General features: G+C 45.3%; 2 protein-coding genes across 10 annotated transcripts; one reads left to right on the top strand and one right to left on the bottom strand.

Moving 5' to 3' along the window:
* The first annotated feature begins 2112 nt into the window (after nucleotides 1-2112).
* On the top strand, nucleotides 2113-4628 carry Fic (FIC domain protein adenylyltransferase). Of its 2 annotated transcripts, none has more exons than XM_072012363.1 (3): nucleotides 2113-2499; nucleotides 2605-3499; nucleotides 3596-4628. In XM_072012363.1, exons 1-3 carry the CDS (start codon nucleotides 2283-2285, stop codon nucleotides 3969-3971), a joined length of 1488 nt encoding a protein of 495 aa, XP_071868464.1. In that variant the 5' UTR covers nucleotides 2113-2282; the 3' UTR covers nucleotides 3972-4628. The 2 variants fall into 2 exon arrangements, with proteins under 2 accessions (XP_071868464.1, XP_071868465.1); XM_072012364.1 differs by having other exon boundaries at nucleotides 2114-2499; nucleotides 2617-3499.
* A 435-nt stretch (nucleotides 4629-5063) lies between these two features.
* On the bottom strand, nucleotides 5064-19731 carry Klp10a (kinesin-like protein 10A). Of its 8 annotated transcripts, none has more exons than XM_072012350.1 (13): nucleotides 18941-19723; nucleotides 16207-16301; nucleotides 16025-16129; nucleotides 15292-15408; nucleotides 13952-13982; nucleotides 12615-13026; nucleotides 11975-12548; nucleotides 11656-11905; nucleotides 11420-11574; nucleotides 11130-11336; nucleotides 10854-11028; nucleotides 8436-8528; nucleotides 5064-7432 (listed from the first exon to the last, which is right to left on the bottom strand). In XM_072012350.1, exons 1-13 carry the CDS (start codon nucleotides 19005-19007, stop codon nucleotides 7281-7283), a joined length of 2433 nt encoding a protein of 810 aa, XP_071868451.1. In that variant the 5' UTR covers nucleotides 19008-19723; the 3' UTR covers nucleotides 5064-7280. The 8 variants fall into 8 exon arrangements, 6 of the variants coding, with proteins under 6 accessions (XP_071868451.1, XP_071868452.1, XP_071868453.1 ...); XR_011800978.1 differs by having other exon boundaries at nucleotides 7233-7432; nucleotides 8053-8528; XR_011800977.1 differs by having other exon boundaries at nucleotides 7377-7432; nucleotides 8436-10242; nucleotides 18941-19731.
* Nucleotides 19732-19854: the final 123 nt, after the last annotated feature.

Consider the following 19854-nt stretch of genomic DNA (forward strand, 5'->3'; position numbering starts at 1 on the left):
TTACCGTTTCCTATCTTTTTTCCCGTGCTCTATTTTTACCTCGGCAGAATTTCGATTCTAAACGATTCGCTGCACGACATTCTCGCAATTCGATTTATCGCTCTATGAAAATGTAGAATGTAGACCGATCGAGCGTGTAGAAACGCGCTACCTATGCTGCTTCTTTTTGCAGCAACGGCGAGTGAAAAATGGCTACGCACGAATCTCCGACGCATGGGTATTTCCGCTTACCGTTCGCTTCGAATCTCGTGTCGCGTTCGAGTTCGAACGCTTGGCTAGCTCGTGCGAAAAGATTTTTCGTCGTCCATGTGTCGTCTCGTTTCGATCCCTTACAATCGACTATGTACAATCTCGTTCGATTACGACAACTTCTAACCTAGAAGTTGTGGGGAGAAAAAACGATATAACAAAAGCAACGTTCGCTACGAGTAATTTTTCGAAAAAGAATCACGAATGTCTTCCGTTCGTGGAAACCGAAAGCGTCTAATCTTGGACTGGACGCGACGATGATGAATCGAGCGTACGGACCAAGGGCGATGCGAAATCGCATAAGCCTGCTCGTAGCTTATACGCACTATATATATATATGTGTGTGTGTGTGTGTGTATGTAGCCTGTCGACGACGGACCGACTAATCAAATGTGACCGAAAGAGACTTGGCTGTGTTCTATATATGTATTTATTAATGTCGATGTATATTAACGAAAGGCGATTACTTTTTCGCGTTTCAGGATTATGCTTCGTCGTAGTTTATTTAGTTGGTCGATTCGATTGAAAAATGGGGAACCATAACGGAAGAACGAAGGGTTCTGAGTACTCGCGGGAAACGCAATTAGAGCAGAACCGGTCGCTGCTACGAACAACTTCTAGGGGAGAAAAGAACGTTTCTGTGTGTATTGTAGCGTCTGCTTTCTGTTTGGCGTCTCCTTTCGTTCGACTGCTGCTGTTCGAGGATAGCCAAAACTTACGATGTTTATATAAACTTTACGAGAAGGAAAAACGGAACAGCGATATTTGCGTCCGTGTTGTCAGACGCATCCATGAACGATGGAAGGAAGTTTGTGTAATTTATAGTTTTTCGCGATTAAGCTTACCGAATGAAAGCTTACTATCTGAACGGTCAACGGTAAAAGCTAACGCACGAAATGAACGTGTTTTCCGCGAACGATCGAAACTCGAAACACTAAGCTCGCAGGTAGCACCATCTGGCGCAGAAACAGTAAACTACGTCCAAAATTTGTCCGATGCTTTACCGACGTTCGCTACAGCAAGATGCGTAAAAGTACACGCATAAAAATTACATGTATGTATGTATTTGAGACGATAATTTGTTTCAGAATTATTAAAGAGAAAAAGACAAAGCCAATGATGCGTTGATTTACATGTTTTCGGTGACTGAACCATAGATATTTACCGCAATGGTTGCGTTTGCAGGTAATGCAACGCGCGAGATCGAAGCCCGCGAATCGAACATAAAGAGAAACGAATGTGCTGCTTGCGTGTTGTTCGGGCCAACGAACAACGATGGCCTCGGTTTCAGGGTCGTTTCGGCTATTATTCGCTTGCATCGACTGACTTACCTCGCCTTCTTGTTCATTCGCATCATTCCCCCACCTCCTCTTTCACCAGATCCTGACTTGCATCGTCTCCCAACTAACCATACATCCTTTCGCCTAGCCTCGACGCTCTTGCTCTCAACGCTCGACTCGTCTTGTTTCATCTTGTCACGTTATTACCATCTTTTGTCTCGCATCGTTTGCCCTTTCTTTATCTCGTTTCGTCTTATCTCGTATGGTTCCCGATTCTCTTTCGATTATTGCAGACACGTCTCGTCAAATTTTCTCCCCTTTAAGATACGTCCAAATGAAAGCGCGTAACGCATCTTCTAGTCGATTTTATAAAATGTACGAATTTCCTATTGCGTTTCATACACGAGTAGATTGTAGCGAGCCGATCGAAAACCAAATAGCGCTATTTTGAATTCCTAAGCGCGGCAACGCGTTCATCTTGCGAATACGTGCTTCGATACGAGGGCGCTGCCTTCCAGACTTGTTACGACCGATGCTAGTGGCATCTGCGAGAAAGTGAGAAAGAGAATCGATTGGTGAATACTAAACCAATCGAAAAGTACCACATGTTCGAGATGTCGAACGAAGCAATGCGTTGTTTTGTCCCTGGTCCGGATCAAGGAGTAAAACGTGTTGGGAAAAATTTGAGAGTATGTTGCGACTCATTGTCGATCGAAAGGGATATTATTTGGTCGAGTATTTGGTAAAAACACGATGCCGCTGTCGCGTGAAAAGTTTTGTTACGCGTTCTACGACGAGAAGCTTGGATACGTAAAAGATAGAAAAACCGAAGAGGACAATGCAAATGTCGCTATGAGCATGACGGCGAATCGCCTAGTCGTGCTTTTCGTTTTCGTATTAGGAATTGCTGTTGCTGTCATCGCCACCTTACTGTCTCAGTACATTCGTGGTTTCCTGAAATATTTACCGGGTAAGTTTGTCCCAAGTTTCCGTGGAATTTGCACGATTTGTGCCAGCTAGATAGTCCCTTTCGTGGACTGTCTAACCTCAGAACTTGACAATTCTTGCATGGCAGTTATTCTTTCAGATCACGACTATCGTCACGTATTTATACCGCTTCCAACGGAAGGTGAGTTAAACGTATACGACGAAGGTACTTTGGATTTAGCGTTGCCAAGGACTGAGCTGCGTCATCAATTGGAAATTGAGAATAGCGCGACATCCACCGCGGAAGCTTTAACCTCTCTGTATCTGGCATTGGAGATGAAATTGTCGGGCAAACAAAAGAAGGCGATCAAATTGTTTCAGCATGCCGTAGCTTTAGCACCCCGTCATCCAGATATCTTAAATCATTACGGCGAGTTTTTGGAACACACACAGAACGATGTTATCAAAGCAAACGAATATTATGTGCGTGCATTGAGTTTTCAACCGAACCACGAAGGTGCACTAATAAACAGTCAAAGGACGGCTCGAGTAGTCGAAGAGTTGGATCGGAGAATGCTTCGACGCATAGACGAAAAAAGAAACACACTGTCCACGATTCCTGATAACAATGCCGCCTTAATACGAGCAAAGAAGGAGGCTTATTTTCAGCATATCTATCATACAGTTGGCATCGAGGGGAACACAATGAATTTAGCTCAGACCCGGGCGATCGTTGAAACGCGTACCGCGGTTGCTGGTAAAAGCATCGATGAGCACAACGAGATTCTCGGCTTGGACGCTGCAATGAAATACATCAACGCGACCCTGGTCAACAGGATGGGATCGATTTCCATTAAGGATATATTAGAAATTCATATGCGTGTTTTAGGACACGTGGATCCCGTTCGAGGTGGTCAATTTCGACGTACTCAAGTGTACGTTGGTGGCCATGTACCTCCTGGTCCAGGAGATATCCATTATCTTATGGAAGAATTTGCCTTATGGTTAAACAGCGAAAGAGCTATTCGAATGCATCCAGTCAGGTATATAACTACTTATTTTCTCGCCCATTTCCATTCTACACCATACCATCATTGAATATATCGCGAATAATCGTTGTTTACTTTCTTCTATTCTAGATACGCCGCTCTAGCGCATTACAAGTTGGTACATATACATCCGTTTTCTGATGGCAATGGTAGAACGTCTCGTTTGCTTATGAACATGATTCTTATGCAAGCTGGTTATCCTCCGGTTATTATTCACAAGCAGCATCGACACACGTATTACGAGAATCTTCAAATAGCTAATACCGGCGATGTCCGACCGTTTGTTCGATTCATAGCAGAATGCACGGAACAAACGTTGGACCTGTTCTTGTGGGCAACCAGCGAATTCTCTAGGCAGGTTCCCGCGCTTAGTCAAGATACCTTGTTCTCCGAACGACGCGATACCATCGTTTTGGAGGATGACATGGCGACGGATAGCGTTACCAATGCCTTTGATACTGGCTAATAGCCCCGGTCAGCTTTTCCAATTTACGCTACACGTTCCCAAGTATCGTTAACGTTCGTTAAACCAAAGATCTGGATTCGCTAAACTATTCGTTTACCTCTGTTCCGTCTGCAACAACGTTCTCTGTCGGTTTTGCGAGCCTCCAACTTATTCCTTGGAATTGCGAATGTTCGTCCTCCTTCTGCCTTTCGCTCCCATCTAACGAATTGAACATTCAGCCCGTTTTTACAGTTTTGTTACCTAACTTATTAAGTGTACATAGCCGCACACACACTTGCCCTTTCGTTAACTAGGTCTTTTCTTGATTTGTTTTTCTCAACGATCCGTCGATGTACACGCGTTCGCGATTACCGCACGCATTTTCCCCCATACGATTTGGAATGCTTCCATTTATAATTTGACTATTTATCGTATGCGCCAAGACAGTCGAAAAACGGAAAATCGTGTGAAACCCAATCAAAGACTGTGATCTAATTTAGGAATATACGTAAGTTAATATTTAATTAGGCGAATTTTAAACATCGATATGGAATGTATGCGTTGAAAACGTCGCGTATAAATTTAAGGTTAGGTGTGTAATCGCTACTCGCTGGTCGAGCTACTTGCGATACGACGTAAATACTTACGCGACTTTTAATAAATCCATTATTTTCTAAATCTTTACGTTCATATATTCTTTTTACCATCATCTACGCAAAAACAATTACTGTAGTCAGTACGATAAACAAACTTGCCATTTGATCGGCTAGCTTTAAGTCGATTATAAATATATATATATATAGTTTATTTATCAAACAACTGAGTTGGGTATTTCGTTTGATACGCATATGACAAAGAAAGTGAAAGATTAAAACAAATAGCGTATCATTTGTATCATTGTCTTTGTTTAATCCTTTGTTTGGTTTCGTCGGCAGATTTTTCTCTCTTTTTATAAAAAGTAGAGTATCGCCGTTGTAGTCTGATAAGTTTTATGCCGATCGTAACGATGTTGCTCTCACTATCGTATCAAAGTATCCAATCCATCGATTCGAACGTTTACTTTCTTATCTCGCTATTCGATTCTATAGTGCGATTAATAATAAGGCAAAGAAGTATTGAACGCTCGATTGCTACGAAACTTTAATTTTTTTACGTCTAATAAAACATTATTGACGCTTTGTTGGCGAAAGAAACGATACAGAGATAATTCCCATCGTTTTCAAGCGTGTTCGATCCAAATATGTATCACGAGTGAACAAAATCTTTACGCTAAACGTGCAAATCTCTCCTTTTTTTAATGCGATATAACGATGTAGTTTTATCTATATAAATACATTTCTATAAAAATCATATTTAGCCAACAACGTAAGTTGACGACCTATCGATTTCACACACATTCGTTCTTCCCTCTATCTTCTCGCGTTCGCTCATTCGCTCAATAGCATCATACATACACGCATACACTCGCTCGTGCACATGCACATTCGTTCTCTCTTCGTTCCTGCTTGCCTGCTATGTCGTACTCGGTCCCACTTTCGATTGAATCCATAAAAATCGGATCGATCGCAAAACGCGCTGGACATTGTCGTTTTGGCAAGAAAAGACGCGCGCATGCATTCGTAGGTTCGCGAAGCGTGTCTGTGAAAATTCGCTTCTCCGTGAAATCTGAAAACGGTAGGAACGAAACCAAACGACGGCAAGTAAGATAGAAACTGTTACATGGATTTTAAGATTCTCAGGTTAAAAAAAAGAAAAAAGGAAAATAAATAAAAACAGGCAAAATTGTAAAAAAAAAAGAGTATTCAAAAGCGAACGACGAAATAGTATACTTTTTGAAATCGCGTCAACTTGACATCCAGAAATTTAGGAATTAACGTTGTACGAAACTCGTTACTTATAACCTCATTTTGCGAAACGCGTATACTAATCGCAAGGGTGGCTAAAGTTATCACGGTCGCTGACCACAGACGAGTTAACTTACAATTTCTGTCGAAACGTGGGATCCTTTAAATAAACTGAGTTTTTTTGATTAAGATAGAGACGATTACGATTAAACGATCTAGCAAAGTCAATGTTGGAAATACGCGTTTGACGAATCACGACCGTACAAATACACGAGAGATCAGACGAATACGCGTATGCAGTATAAGAACTCTTTTTTTCTTTTATTTACTCCAACTTTTCGACGGAAAGAGAAAGTACTCTTTTAACAGATGTACATTTATATATTTCTTTTAAAATTCAATCCATCTGAAATCAGGCAATTAAAGTTTGGCATTATAAATTAGGCAATCAACCGAGAATCCTTGACTAAAGTATCTCGGTGAGAAACGAATCGAAACGTTTGTTAGAAGGAAGAGAAGGATATGCTGTCCTTAAAGGATATCTTGTGTTTCTTTTTTTTTTTAGACGCATAGAGGTAACACAAAACAGCTCATCTTGGATAATCATAAACGCGCGTGCATTGATTCATTAGGTTTTCGGTTATCGGTTCGTACGTACGTACATACGATTGTCGATTTAATCGCACCCAGTGATCTGCGTGTATGCGGATTTATCGTCCGACGAACGCAGCAGCATCGTTGAAAATGGTAAGTAGACGTTAGTTACGAGTAAAATAAAGCGCGCGCGGGACACGGTCGATTCTGTACGTACGCCGATACGTGCTATGATTTAGGTGCGTGATGCTGCGTGTCATCATGAACAATTAGAAGAAAAAGCTAGCGATCGGAAAAGAGGAGAGAAGCAGAGGGAGAAAGATGGGCAAAAAGAGGAGAGGAAATACGGTAAACGATTTTGCGAAAGAATATGGACGGACGATGAACGTCTGTCGGTCACAGTTCATTTTGTTACTCGATATCACCGGTTCATTGTCGAGCATCTCGAACGTGAGTATTTCGTGCTTTCGAATCATCGATGATCGATTGCAAACCGAAGAGGAGAGGAAAAGGAACATCGGTATCGTTAAACGGATTCGTTTGCGGTTAAAGGAACGCGAACGGAAAGCTGATGCGACGAATCATGGTAACAGCGATGCTCGGAAAACCAATGGTATTCGAACGCTTAGATGGTTTACTGGTATTCTCTTTCCTTTGATTATGCCATCCTCACCCACTGCCATCCACCACCACCACCACCGCTACCACCATCACCTTATCGTTATCGTAATCGTAAGATGCTTCTTCGTGCCCTCGGTCTTTCTGTCTTTCTCTCTCGCTCATCCACTCGCTCGCTTACTCATTCGTTCCTTCATTCACACGCGTTTCTCTCTTCCCCTCTCTCTTCACCCTCTCTCTCTCTTTCTGACGCGCGCGCGTAAACTAATCCACGTTAATTATATCGTGAGTTACGAGTTCGCGTCATCTTCTGGCTGATCTGTTCTTCTTGCAACAATTGTCCACGAAACTGACTGACTTGATCGATTGCGGCGTTCAAGATATCACGCTGATGCACCAATAGCTGTTCCCACTTTTGGGCATATTCTGCAACAAACAACACGTTTTCAGTGGTCGATTTCAGTAATTTGCCCTTTTGCAAAATAGCAAACGGAAAAGGATCTGGTGAGTTTGCGAATGAACGTAAGCACGACTCGGTATGAATTTGTCGCAGCGACAGAACGCGTTTACGTTACATGCGTTTCGAAACGATCGACCAACATAACGATCGTTTGGAAATTTTCAGGCAAATTAGGCCACGCTACGAATCGATCTCGATCGATTACGTTAGTGTGTATTCAAAGCGTTCCGGTTACTCGGAAAATGCAAAAATTCACGTACAATTTTCGTTATATATCTCATCGAGCGAGGCGTGCCGCGTATTAATTATTAGTCCATTTGTATCACAGGCCATAATTGTAGTAGTTAATGCGAAGAAAACAATGCCGTTATATTAAGATTCCATAAAACTAATATTTATTAACAGCTTAATGTGTGTTGTACATGTAGAGGAATTTTCGCGCTAGAATCGATCGCTCGGTTACTATCACGATATTTTTAAAGGTGCACGGAGATTCGTTAATCGGAGAAGAAAGGGCCACAGATAACAGAAGGAAGAATAGAGAGGATAGAGTAGAATCGACGCGTAAATCGATATCGCGGCTTACCAGTTCGATGAACGGAAGAAAAAAATACACGTTGCTCTGTATCCGATTGTAATTAGTGGCGCAGTAGTTTCTCGATCCAGTGCGTTCCGTTCAGTTCCGTGCTCGGCTTACTGTCGTTTACGCTTAGGTACTACTGCCGATACGTATTTATATTATACATATATATTGCGATAGATTTATCGAAAATCGCGGCTTAAAAGCAAGCATTACTTATCGGAGACGTCGGTGATGTAGATGTAAATGTCGATGCGGTAATGATGCCTTCGCGAATCGTGACCCCTGAACGCGTAATTAGTACATATGTATATCTCTGGTGCGGTATTAAAGTAAGCAACTTTTGACAGGCGACTTTATATATGATTTTGAATCGAATAATTTCGTACCGTCGGAAAACTGTTTTCTCTCTATCAGACGTCTACGTAACAAGAACCTCCTCAGGTTGGGCGACTCAAACTTTGTTCTTTTCCGTCTCAAATCTGCAAGGGTTTGTGACGTTACGTTCAAACGTGTCATTGTTGTTGCTGTTGTTGTTGTTGTTGTTGCAGCTGCTGTTCGAGCCTTTGTATTCTTTTATAGATAGCTAAAAAACAATGATTTTTGGGCGCCAAACGCGCTCAATGACAACGCGTATGCCTCGTTTCTTGTTCCTATATGTACATATTACGTATGTATATATATATATATATATATTTTTCCTTAGATTTTAAGAAATTCGCTTCCGTATAGATTTCGTTCTCGACCGAGCAAAATTTCGCTGACTCGGCTTGTGAAAACAAACGTACTCGTTGCCAGCGGTTTGTCTAGTATCCGCGAATAAAATATCGGTTCAACTGATCGGTTGATGGATTACTACAAACCGGTCTCTCGCTCCTTCGATTGTAATCTTAAAAGCTTCGCGTTAAAGCATAAAAGTGACGATATCGTTGATAGGAAAGTATAAAAATGAAAAATAAAGAAAAAAGAAACGAAAGAAGAAACATCGTTGGTCCCTTTTAACAGATAAACGTGCGCGAAAACAAAATACTTATGGCTCCTCCGTTCTTTTTACGTAAATGAAAAGGACCATGTACAGGCTGGGTAAGAAGGTAAAGAGGATAACATTTTTAAAAAACGACAAAAGAAAATTAAAAAATTTGAATGTGGATCGATCGTCGATCGGCGTACGAGATTTACGAACGTAGACGGTGGAGAGAGTGATTTCATAGCGATCGATGATCGTCGATCGATCGTCGTTATCGTCGACGAGATAGGAGGATTCGGAAGAGCGTCGTTTTTCATCGAGAGTGGGTCGGTTCTCTTCTTTGTGGTTGTTTCGTTGACTTCGTTTTGGCGAATTTGCGTTTAGATTGCCTTGTTCGATAGACTCGTCTCGTTCATAGCGATGATCTTCCTGGCCGTGTTCGCGAGTCAGCCAATTCCGCCGTGACATATTAAATCGCATTGTATCGCGTTTGGAAAGATTCGCGAACGATCGACGATCGGGCCAACGTGTCGCGTCCTCGTTGCTGTCGCCGCTTTCATCGTCCAAGTTGAATTTATCGCCGTCAAACAGTTTCGTCTTCTTTGCTATCTTTTCATCGTCGAAGGCATCCAAGTTGTAATTATAATTAGAGTCGGCCACGACGTTCATCTCGCCGAAACGACGCGTCTTGGCATCGCTCGTTTTCTCACCGAGAGGCGAAGAATATTTTTTGACGCCGTCTCGATTGAAAGTGCCAGACCAATGATATTTTTGTACGCTCTTTTTCCCAACGGTAGACCGTTTGTATCGTTGCGCGCGGTTCACCGTCCGAGCCCAGTTGTTGCTGTATGCAACGGAATACGCGTGCAAACTGTTCTTCTTCGAAACATTTTCGATGCACGAATCGATACCGGCCGTGTTCGCCGCGACGCGCGTCGTTCGAGTAACGTTCAACGGTTCGTAATCGCTATCGCACGAACTGATGTCGTTTTGACATTCGACCTCGTCCTTCCAAGGAGATTTTAATGAATTCTCTGTCGTTGTATCGACGAGTTTATTTAGGTTGGACCACGCGTCACCGCCGGTAGAGTCGCGGTTATCGTTGTCTACTGGCACAGCCACCCTCATCGTTGTCGTTGACGTTGTCGTCGTCGTCGTCGTTGTCCTCTCGTCCTCTAAGTTCGGTTCTAACGGGCAGCTTGCCTTTGCCTTATCTTTACCGCGTGAATCTGTCGCAAAATTCCACATACACAATAACGCTTGGTGCCCCACCCTTTTTGCTCCTCGTGTTTCACCGTATTAGATTCTGTCGCGGGGTACCGAGACATTGTCCGATCGATAAACGGGTACGAACGAGAGACCGAAAACAAAAGTACGGTAGCGCTCGTATTATAGTTTTTTTAGACAGACGGACGCGACGAGGCGAACAGGCATGCGTTATCGTGTCATCGAAAAATCGTTAAGAAATCGAGAATTAAAAGGAAAGAAAAACAAAAGAAAAAACAAAAAAAAAAAACAAAAATAAAAAAGAAAACGCAAAATTATAAACAAAGCAGAAAAGATCGATCCGCTTAAGAAACGAAACGAACGGAAGTATAGAGAGGAAAGATATTACGCATGCAAAAGAGAAGAGAAACATTTGCATGTCGGAACAAGAGGCGTAAACTGAAGTTGAAAAATTCTGAAAATAGAAACGATTACGCGTGCGTACATGCGTACGTAAATGCGTGTGTGCGTGCATTTGCGAGTGTGTGTGCGCGGACGCGGCCGGGAGAGCGAAGACACGCTCGAATACAAGGGTTCGGAATCAGTTGAAACAAACACGGAAACGCCGTCTTACCTTCTTGGTCATAATCTACTTCGTGAGTCGTACTGAACACATTACGCGCGCCATCCAGGAATCTGGTCGTATGGTCCATGACCATTTTGTGCGTATCTAGGACTTCCTCCTCCAACATTTGCAATGCGGATACCGCTTCGTGGAACGTGTAAAGGTCTTGTGAAATCTCACCCTCCTGTTAAAAAAAAAAAAGAGTCGACCGAGTAAGTGGAAGAACCGGTCCGTCTCGAAACTCGGAAGCCCGAGCTGACGCGGAAATTCTATTTTTTGTCTTACGTTCAGAGACCGAAGCTGCGCCAAATCGCTATCCGACAATACGCTGTTGTTCGACTGTTCCTCGATCTTTAATTCCCGTTCGTCGTCCGTCGGGGATGCTTTCATTTCCGTTGGATCAGTCGCGGCCAACTCCTTCACTCGGTCCGCATATCTGAGCGTGTTCAACGAATGTTCGCAGGAACTCATTCCCGGACTGATCATAGCTATCTGCGAACAAGGGAAGGGGAGTGGTAAGGACGTGCGCGGTTCGTTTAAGTCGACCAGTTACGCAAGAAACGCAAATCTGTTACCATGCAAGTTTTCGACTTTTCACCGATGAAGCTGTCCCTTAATACTTGCGTCAACTTGCTAGCTCTGAATGGCAGATGCGTTCCTTTGCGACTCAATGCGCGGATACATTCTTTTAACGCCAACAGTGATTTGTTGATCTCGGCACCCTCCATACCTGCGAACAACGCGACCATCTTTGCACACGTTTCATCGGTGGACCTTCGTCCATAGATAGGGGAAATTACGTGAAACTCACGGGTTTGTCTGTTGGCGGAAGACGTATCTGCTCCCCTCTCGTTACCAGCAAGATCGATCAGAGAGAATTTTCCGTGAACCTTGAGCGTACCCGGTATCCGCGCTGTGATTTGGAAAACGGCATGGGATCGTGACGAGTTGGAATTTGCACTGGTTTGACCGCTCGTTCTGGCACTGTTTCCGTGCTGTATCAACTTCAACACTTCGTCGCAAGTCTCCACCACCTTTTCCGTTAATCCGAGTATTTGCACCTATGGGACAGGAAAAGATAGGAACGAGCTAAACCGGAAAAGAGAACAAGTAAACGCGTATAAGCGTACCTGTTGCTTGCCATCTTCTAAAACGCGCAGCTTCTCTTTGTCCTTCAATAGATCGAACACCTTGCCAGAGTAGATCTCGAAAAAGCTCGCGGAAATGACCAGATTCAACGGACGATACTTAACAAGCTTGAGGCATTTAAACACATCCTTGGCCACCATCGCGTATATGCCTCTTTTGCAATCCTGTGTCTTTCCGTTAAAATCACCTCCCATGGTATGCGTTTTACCGCTTCCCGTTTGACCGTAAGCAAAACACGTGGCCATTCCACCTTCGAAAATGGTTTGCACCAGAGGTTTAGCAGTATACTTGTAGACGATCTCGTTGTTGCAAGTTTCATCGAACGCGTAATCGAATCGAAAGATTTGGTTCTCCAAGTATTTGGTTAGATCGACTTTGGCTTTCGGCTCGTGAACCACCATCTGATCTTTGCTAGGCACGCTGATCACATCTACCTCTTTGCGCGCGATCTCCTTCTTGTTCAACGGACGCTTTCTGACGCACACTGTAATTTGATGGTCTTCCACGCTATCCGTTTCTCGAAGGGGCCTGAATTCGATGCTGTTCTGGTATTCCCTGTCGACGGAAAGACATCAACGTCTTGAATGGTATCACGCGAGAAAAGAAAGAATCGGGACTGACCTTATCATAGCAAGAAATTCCCAATTCGGATTACCAGGATCCAAGTTCATCAGAGCTTCCTTCTCCTCTTTCAACTCGGCTTGCCTCTGTCTTCTTTCCTCGCGATTCTTCTTCAGCCTCTCGACCTCTTTCACCACATTCGATCGTCTAACTCGCCCGTTATCCGCTTGTACCTGTTGTTGTTGCTGCTGCTGCTGCTGAGACTGTAGCTGTTGTTGCTTCTGCTTGGCCTGCGCTGTCATGGAGGTATTGAAGGAAGCAGCCGTTGACGTAGGTGTCGGTGGGATGTTCTCCAATTCCCGGCGGCTCGTTAATCCAGCCACGGAATCACCGTGTCCATTCACGGTGACACCGGGTGGCATTATATTGGTTGGCCGACCCGTTTGTCGCGACAATTGTCTGTTGGAACCCGCTGCAAAGTATACATCAGTCGCGTGATGTGTTCAAGTTTCGGGGTCAAATCGAACGAACGTGTTCGCGCTCGGTGGTCCGACTGTCGCGGGAAAATAAATAAAGTTCAGACGCGATCGCGTGTATCGGCAGAATCGCGCGTGTGTGTGTTACCGTGTGACGAGACCTGCTCCGAGATGGCTTCAACCAATTCCTCGGTCTTCCCATCCTCGGTGCCGTTGATCTTATTTTTTCTTCCGAAACAGTAGCCCAACGGATCGAACTTCATGGCGATGACCGCGGTGAACGAGGTGAATTCGTAGAATCGACAGAAAGAACAGGCGGAAAGAAAGGAAGGCAGGAACGAGGAAGGAAGGAAAGACGTGTGTGTGTCTGTGAATGAGTGAGAAAGAGGGAGAGAGAGAGAGAGAGAGAGAGGAAGAGAAAGTAGACGAGAGCGTACAAGAATGGAAGAAACGTAGGCTCGAATCGCACGACCCGATTATATACTCTGTTCGTTTAATACGTAGCGCATCGTACGTCGAGGTCCTTGCCCTTGCGTGCCTTTGCATACGGCGCAAGAGCATCGATAGTTTGGAGCGTGAACACTCGCGCACCGCCGCTCGTTGCCACTGGTGGTGCTTCTTTTACATGACGCTGACATCGCTGTTACACCACGCGTATTTCATTCGCCATCGCTTGGCAAATCGATCCGTCCAGAGTTAGTGACCACGACATAGTAAACGCGACGCGAAAAGATCGCAACACGACGATACGCGCGTGAGAACGTTACATCGATCGCCGTTGACCAATCGTACAAATAAAACGACTTTTACGTTCGCGCGGCATCAACTCGATCGATTCGTCAGATTAACAAACGATAACGCGACTTTTCTTATTTATGCAAACCATTATACGTACGTAAGGTTTGCTCGCGTACGACATACCTTTTACTGGAATCGACGGCTTGGTTGAATGCTGAAAAAAGAAACAGAAAACATAACGTAACGTCGTCAAAGGAAATCTCAATACGAGTTATTCAAATATTATATAAAGTTTAACATTCTGTAATTCGATGGTGTTCGAAAATAACCAATGATAAGAAAGATAAGTAAATAAATAATGAAAGGAGATGGTAAGTTAAATAAAACGTTGGTCGATAGTCGAGCATGGGTACGATACGTCGTCTAAAAAACGTTGACCGAAAAGCGAGTGCAAAATATAGGAATCGAAATCGATAAAACGTAATTCCGTACGTACGTGCATACGTACAACGCCGTACTCGGAACAGAATCGATGTTTCGCGGTAAAAAGCAAAGGAAACGTAAATCGAACGAACGTGGTAGAAAAGAAAGCGGGATGAGACATCGCAATTTGATGGACGTCAAACTCGTTGTTCGACGTCCGACGTTCGATCGAACGAAAAGCACGGTAATGCGAGTACGCGAGAAGCGAGGAAATGATAGGAAGCGTGCGTGGGACGACGACGACAACGACGACAACGTCGTTTTAGAACGAATCGCAATGTTCCGACGAGAAACGAGCTTAAAAAGAAGGAAACGTAAAATAAGGCGAGGAAACCGGTATCAGGCGCGTGGTTGTTGGCGACAGAGGTGGCGCAGTGTATCGAGTGCGATCGATCCTCGAAACGTGGCAAAGTAGCATAGAGAGAAGGGAATGGAAAATAAATGGGGAGGGAGAGAAAAACGCTGACGTTACAGCTGGGTTTACATCAGTCCAGTTACTGGATCAAGCGATTACGTTCCAGTTCTTTAACTGAAAATCGGTCCATGTCTACGGTATTCCAGTCTCCTTTAAACGGACGAAACACTGGAAAATCGTTGGTAAATCGTCGTGGCAATGGATGCACTGTACTACGCTTCAGCCAGCACTGGTTATCGAGTCCTCTACACGACTCCAGTAACGTTGCAATATTGTGTTCTCGATGGTGGGAATAAACGCTGAATCGAAAAGTAGACTTTCGTCTACTGTTAGTTAGACTGGATTGCTCGCTGGGGTAACGACGTTGTACTGGAATCGAAACACCGATTACCTCATTACAGTTACGATGCAGTGCTGGACTGGACTAGTGCACTGCAATGCTACTGGACCGATGTAAATCTAGCTTTACGGCAAAGAGAGAAGGAGGATAAAAACAAAGTAAAGCCGAGCGTTTACGTGTGAGTGCGTGTGTTTTAAGGATAAACGAAATACAAAGGAGTGTCAGGGTGGGAGGAAAGGAGCGTGGGTTTCGCGCGTTTACCGAAAGAGCAGTAACGACTCGTACAGGAAGCGTTGCGGATGCAAGGCCGTTTCTTGCGGTATGACCGCCGTGCCGTCCAAGGGAGCCCTCCTCTTGGTTCTCCGACTCATCCACCCCCTCGTCCTCTTCGCCCGAAGAATCCTGCTTTTCGTTCGAATTTGATGGCGCGCGCGATTTGAATCGGACACGTAATTCGAACCAGATACGATTCGAAGAGAAACTACGACCGCGACGATATTAGGAGGGGGCGGAGGAGGATCGACGAGCGTGAATCGTCGAGAAGAAGTGGTGCCGGTAGAGATTGCGGGAACGCGGGACGATGACACGACGATGCGAGGTCGTATTGGGGGATGCGATCGGTTTCGGACGGGAGAGACCCGATATCGGTGATGATCCATCGCAGACCCAAATCCGTGATAATGAGCAGCGTCCATGGAGGAAAAAAAGATGTAATCGTGTTAGTAGCAGGAACGACGCGAGAGTTGCGATCGGTAGCGATCCGACCTGAGCCGCGCCAAAGCTACGACACGTGTCTCTCACCGAAACAACGAACGCGGATGAGAGGTTGCCTAAAAACACTACGTACACGGAAATTGAAATTGCTCGATCGTGCGCGACGTAATTCCATCGTTTACACGATGGAAACGCGATTTCGTCGATTCTTTTCTTCTAACTGTTGGTTCGTCTTCCGTGGTTGTCGCGCGCTGTTTGAAAGAGAAAGAGCGCTGGATAGATCGAAGGATCGCGCGATACGTACCCTTGCTTTGGAGATCAACACGTGATTGTTGATCTGCGAAGGTGGTTCCATAGTCTTTTGATTCGTCAGGTCGGGATTTAAGGCGACGATCGCGTCCATCTCGACCTAAAAGCGAAACAGAGAACGAGAACGTTAGAAACCTCGCGCGTACTTTATGTCTCGGTCATTCTCGCGCCAAGTACCTCTTTCCCTTTGGTCTCTCCTCTTTCGAACCATTCTACGGTGACGGTGCGCTGTTCCCAATTAATGCCGGAAACGACTGCCGAGTGGACACGACCTGAAACAAACACGAATTCAGCGTAGTTTGTCGGCAATTCGACGAACTTTCCGCTAAAGGGAATCGTAACGAGGGATTTGTACGAAGGACGCGCGAGTCGATCGAATTGGACTCGAGTATCGGTCTGCAACGTAAAACGGAGAGTAAGAAACGAAGAATGCGGTTTTCCCCTGTTTCGCGACGATGCATCGTGTACGCGTGATCACGAGCTTTAAACTCGCAAAGTTTTAAATCGATTAAGGCGAGGGAAATCGTTTCTTCTCGTTTCGCATGGTTATTCGATCGAGGACGCGTCGATCTCCAGACTCGCGGAGATATCCAGAGAAGTAATGTGTTCATAGATGACGTAAGAGCGGATAAAAGGTAAGGTTCGGCGAGGCGTAAGAATCTCGCGACAGGCGTCCTTATAAGGATGCAGCGCCCACGTGTGCACGATTCGCTGCGAATCGACCACGCGTCGTCGTTCTATTCGCTTTTCATTTCGATTTCGAATTTCGGGCAAGGTCTGCACCGCGACCAAACGGCCTATTTCGGCATCGTCGCGACTCATTCGTTGACTCGTCGACTCGCGAGTAGTTGCGAGGTGTATACGCGTTAAAGACAAATCACGCTAAAGGCAAAGTCGTTATGTCGCTCCATGCCGATGATTCTGGGGTAAGAAAGTAACGCGCTGTTCCTCACAGTCCGTTTAATATCAAAAGGTGTCGCTGTCTTCTGCACTCTGCGACCAGATTCTTTGAAGTTTGAACAACGTCTCTATTCTTCGGTAATATTGGCAATAAAACGATCTCCTAAATTACATAACAGTAATAATAATACTCTCATGCATCCTCTAAACACGTATCATCAGCACCGTATTGTTCGGCAACTTCGAGTCGCCTGCCGAGGTCGGTTCTTATTGAGCTCTCGACCCAGTCATAAATTATGGTAAGACTAAATAGCGACGACTATGTTGCCATTATGTTGCCTCGAAAATGCGTCGTCGCTAACATGCATATAATATACGCGACGACGGGGGACCTGGCCACTTGTTGCATCGCCATGCTGCGTCGAGCTGCGTTTCGATCGCGAATACGTCCTACACGGTATCTCTTAAATACCTGTAGACAGCGTGTAATGCTCTTAACGACTCGTAACGAGTCGTAATGTTGAATCACGATTGAAGATAATCGAATTTGCCTTTGGGAAATTGGCGAACCGCGCGAGAATCACAACGAATCGAAGATCGAAGATTCTTGTCGCGCGTAGTCGTACGTATTCCTATTTATATGGACGGGTGCAAGCTATAAATATTATTACCGTGGCCGAGATTGGGTCACCGATCCGCTTTCTTCCTGCAACTGTACGGGCGCTTTTCCAACTATCGCCAACCGTTCTCGGCGGACACTACTGCGACGTCGAACGTCGTTCTCGATCGCGTATTCCTCGATCGAACGTAACGACCAACGATCGTTTCTGGCCGCTGCGATGCGGCCAACCGACTCTCCTTTCTTGGCGAACGATCTGACTCATTCACCGAGACAGCGCGAGTAAACAATATAGCGCGTTGTTGGTTTGGCGTAAACCTTCTCGCGACTAGAGTATTCCTCGAAAACGTCGATGCATTCGATCGAGGAAGGACCGTGTCGCGGAAGGATTCACGAAGAACTGATGCATCGTGGAGAACATATTTCTAGGGACATCTGCAGAGTTGCAAAGCATCGAGAGTGCGTAAGAAGGGATGCGATTAACGATTCGAAAGAGACGACGGTATCTCTTGTTCTGGTCTCGTTGCATTACGAGTTACATCGGACGACAGGAGCCTACCGCGTTCCTGGTGAAAGGATATCCGTTCATCTGCCAGCAGCGGTATCATTTGGTATCGAGACGCGATCGTTGTCGAATGGGAAGGAACTGGAGGATCGGCGACCGAACGAAAGATACGAACCGCGTGGTCGCATTGGTTCACACCGGCGCGGCGCGACGTGACTAATCCCGTACTCGAAGCAAGTTTTAAAAAGGAAAAAAGAAAACAAATATAGCGTGAAAAGGTCAGCAGTCGGAACGCAAGGGCAAGAACTTGCACTTATATAGACTTGCGTATAGCGACTATTTGCTCGTTTCTCGGTAGCTATCGTGTATGTGCATCGCGATGCCCAATGCCCATCTACGTGAGTAGGCGACGTATGTATATCGATATATGTAGTTGGCCAACAGGAGGATGCGACGTAATATACGATGCGCGACATGCGGCGTGCAGCGGCTGCACGAGTAAGGGTAAGTTGTCCGGTTCGTTTGCTAGATTCACTTGTATCAACGTACTATCAACGACTTTCGTCTCCGTGGGAATAGTTGATCGCTGTACCAACGTGCGAATCACGGCGAATCGGTGTTTCACGGTAAAAACGTGTGCGCGGCGCGGAGCGACGATGACGGTTACACGATGATGACGATGACGACGACAACGACGATAACGGCGATAGAAGTGGCTCGCGTATTCATTGTATACGGGAAAAGAAGAGAAAACAAAAAAGGGGAAGTAAACGGGTCAAGCGGTGTTCGATTTTCGTTGGCAGTAGATAACGAAAGTGCGAGGCATCGCGCACGCGATCGGCTGTCTGAAAATGTCTAAAAATACTTTGGCAAGATACGTTACTCACCGTCTGTCCTCTTGATATTTATACTGTTGCCGGTCTCAATGTTGTACATGCCGTGGTCCATGGTCATTTAGTCGTGTTCTCACGCCGTGGTTATGATCGTAAGACGGCCGGTTTTTCACCGGATCGAACACGACAACGATGAAGAAGACGACGACGATGATACGACGCGACGTCGATGATGTTGATGCGAGAAAAACGATTGCAGCGATTGTCGAGCAACAGAAGCCTTACGAAGACCGTGTAGTTTACGAGACTTCGAAATCCGACCGTTGACAGTTACGCCAGCGTTCGCGTTCAAAATCACGCGGCTGTGCTGCGTTCCTCTCCGCCGTCGTAACTCGTACTTTTCCCTTTCCGTCACCGTTGCTGCTACCGCTGCTGTTATCGTTTTTCTGCCCTATTTTGCTGGTACACGGTGTCCCCGTGCTTTATCCTCGCTGCTGTTCCTTCTTCTCTTTGTCGCAATCTTAACCGCAGTCGCAGTCTCGCTGTCGTTGTCCACCACCTCTTACCGTTGTGTATTTTCACGTCAGGGACGTCGCCGATTGTGTCCAAGGCACGCCCGTTTTGCGAATTCTCGTTTAAACGGTAGCTCGTGTAACCCACGCGACAGCACGCTCTCTTTCCACGAATTTTTAACTACGCCAAAACGAAAACGCAACGACTCGAAATTACATTCGAAGATTCGTTGAATTTCACGAACGAGATGTTTCCGGGATTTTGTGCCGGGATACTGCCAGTGTCCGTTATTGACAACGGAAAGACTGCGAGCGCCAACTCTCGGTCGACCATTACTACCGCGACATCTGTTACTGTGCACATACTTCTTTTCGAGCAGCTGCATTCTCGCTCCATCTATTGGCGATATCAGACATCGCTTCGTCGGCCATTTTCTCCGCCTGATCGTAACCACT

Source organism: Bombus fervidus, chromosome 11, assembly GCF_041682495.2.
Source record: "Bombus fervidus isolate BK054 chromosome 11, iyBomFerv1, whole genome shotgun sequence".
NCBI lineage: Eukaryota > Metazoa > Arthropoda > Insecta > Hymenoptera > Apidae > Bombus > Bombus fervidus.